This window comes from Gossypium raimondii, chromosome 1 (genome assembly GCF_025698545.1).
Source record: "Gossypium raimondii isolate GPD5lz chromosome 1, ASM2569854v1, whole genome shotgun sequence".
In the NCBI taxonomy this organism is placed as follows: domain Eukaryota; kingdom Viridiplantae; phylum Streptophyta; class Magnoliopsida; order Malvales; family Malvaceae; genus Gossypium; species Gossypium raimondii.
In genome coordinates this window covers 50,906,026-50,908,148 of record NC_068565.1, presented here as the reverse complement: position 1 = coordinate 50,908,148, position 2,123 = coordinate 50,906,026, and the positions used below count along the sequence as shown (strand labels likewise).

Genomic DNA, 2,123 nt, shown 5'->3' with positions numbered 1-2,123 from the left:
AGCATATTTTAGCTGTGGGGGGTACCGTTAAGGACTTTCTCTAACGTTCATGGATGGTCTGCCTTAGACATGTGTTCAAAGAAGAGAATAAAATTACAGATGAATTGGTAAAATTGACAAAATTGGTAAAATTGGCATTCTTAAAATTTGTGAGAAATCATATTTACATGCAGCCACTAGGGAGAGTGCTTTAGATATTACACCATGATTAAGTTGAAGAAGATTTGCCTTTATCTGATTTATCTTTGTTTTATTACTTCTTTTGTAAAAAATAAAGTTCACACCAGCTGAATTAACACTCAAATCATTTAAAGCAAAGTAAAAAGGCTTAGATTCTATTAAAATTTCAACATACAGACACCAAGACGAAGCCAAAAACAGAAAGAAAAACAGGGATGATGACAACACTAGGGGCACTTTAAAAATTGAAGTGCCAAATGCAAAGAAGCATGTCACATTTCCATTATGATTTACAAATTCAATGCTCTGAAAAATTCTCTTCACAATCATAGATAAAACTTGATACATTCTTCAATGTCAACCCCTTTGTTTTACATGGCTGAGCTGCTTCTGAAGGATCCAAGAGCTTTAGCAGCTCCTGCTCTGAGGATATACTGGTGATAAATTGCAGCAATGGCAGCTCCAATGAATGGTCCAACCCAGAATATCCACTGCAATACTCCAAACAGATATAAAAATATGTTTAATAGGAGCCGTATTAAACAAAGGAAAACAATAGAAAATCAATTGTATAAATGATGGTTCATACATGATCATCCCATGGCTTGTCCTGGTTGAACATAACAACAGCTCCGAAACTACGAGCAGGGTTGATTCCGGTTCCGGTGATCGGAATAGTTGCCAAATGAACCATAAACACAGCAAACCCAATGGGAAGTGGTGCCAACACCTTCAAAATGTAGAAAAAATTAGTCCCTAAAAACATACTTGTCAATGAACTTGTGTGTGGTGTTGGATTGAATTAAGAGACATACAGGAACATGAGAATCTCTTGCGTTTCTTTTGGGATCAGTTGCAGAGAATACAGTGTAAACAAGCACAAATGTGCCAATAATTTCAGCAGCCAAACCAGTGCCAGTGCTGTATCCATCAGCCAAGCTATTAGCTCCTCCACCATACTTGTTGTAATAACTCTTTTGGAATGCCTTCACTAATCCACACCCACAAATGGCTCCTAAACATTGAGCAGCCATATAAAGTATGGCTCGAACCAATGATACCTTACGAGCCAAGAAAAGCCCAAAGGTCACTGCTGGGTTGATATGTCCCCCTACATATCATCAAACAAACATGCTAAGAAAACACCCTTTTAAGTTTTAACCATATCGTTCAAAAAGGAGTGTGTATAAGATATTATTACCTGAGATACCAGCAGTGCAGTAAACAAGGATGAAAATCATGCCACCAAAGGCCCAAGCAATACCAAGAATGCCAACACCATCACAATCTTGACCACCCTTATCTGGATCAACTTGGCTCTTGTATCCAATCACTGTTAACACAGTGATGTATAAAAACAAAAGGGTGGCAATGAACTCAGCTATTATAGCCCTATAAAAAGACCACTGAGTTAACTCTTGGGCATCTACAAATGGAGCTGGTGGAGGATCATGGTAGTCCTTGGCTTGGAACTCACCACCAACCTCAACATCCTTAGCCATTGATCAATAACTTGAACAAGAACAAGAGCCCCTTTTTTCTGTGCTCTCCTTTGTGAAAGAGATAGGTGAAGAATATTGTGGTGATGGGAAGTATTGAGAAATGGTGTGGGGGTATATATGGGGGTTTAAATGAGTGAGTGAGTGTCAAATACATAGCTTTGCCGCCCCATATGACAAAAAGGAAGAGAAAAGAGAAAAGAGAAAAAAGTAGGGTTTGTTTCAATGTCTAGACCCCACCATGGATGGACTGTTTGTTCACGAACTTTGATTCCCTGGCTCTCCCTTTGATTTGGAAAGATGATAATAATGCCGTCCACATATTCTTGGCTTTGTTTCTGTAAAAGTGTCTCGAAAACTATTAAAAAAAAAACAAATAACATCAAATAATACATTAGTATTTTTATTAAAATTTTATTCGATTATTAAAAATTTATCTGTGTA

The 2,123-nt window shown here is 37.5% G+C and overlaps 1 protein-coding gene across 1 annotated transcript; it reads right to left on the bottom strand.

The window, feature by feature from the left end:
* Positions 1–307: 307 nt before the first annotated feature.
* On the bottom strand, positions 308–1,783 carry LOC105787116 (aquaporin PIP2-2). Its single transcript, XM_052620532.1, has 4 exons — positions 1,382–1,783; positions 996–1,291; positions 770–910; positions 308–671 (listed from the first exon to the last, which is right to left on the bottom strand). Exons 1-4 carry the CDS (start codon positions 1,680–1,682, stop codon positions 552–554), a joined length of 858 nt encoding a protein of 285 aa, XP_052476492.1. The 5' UTR covers positions 1,683–1,783; the 3' UTR covers positions 308–551.
* Positions 1,784–2,123: the final 340 nt, after the last annotated feature.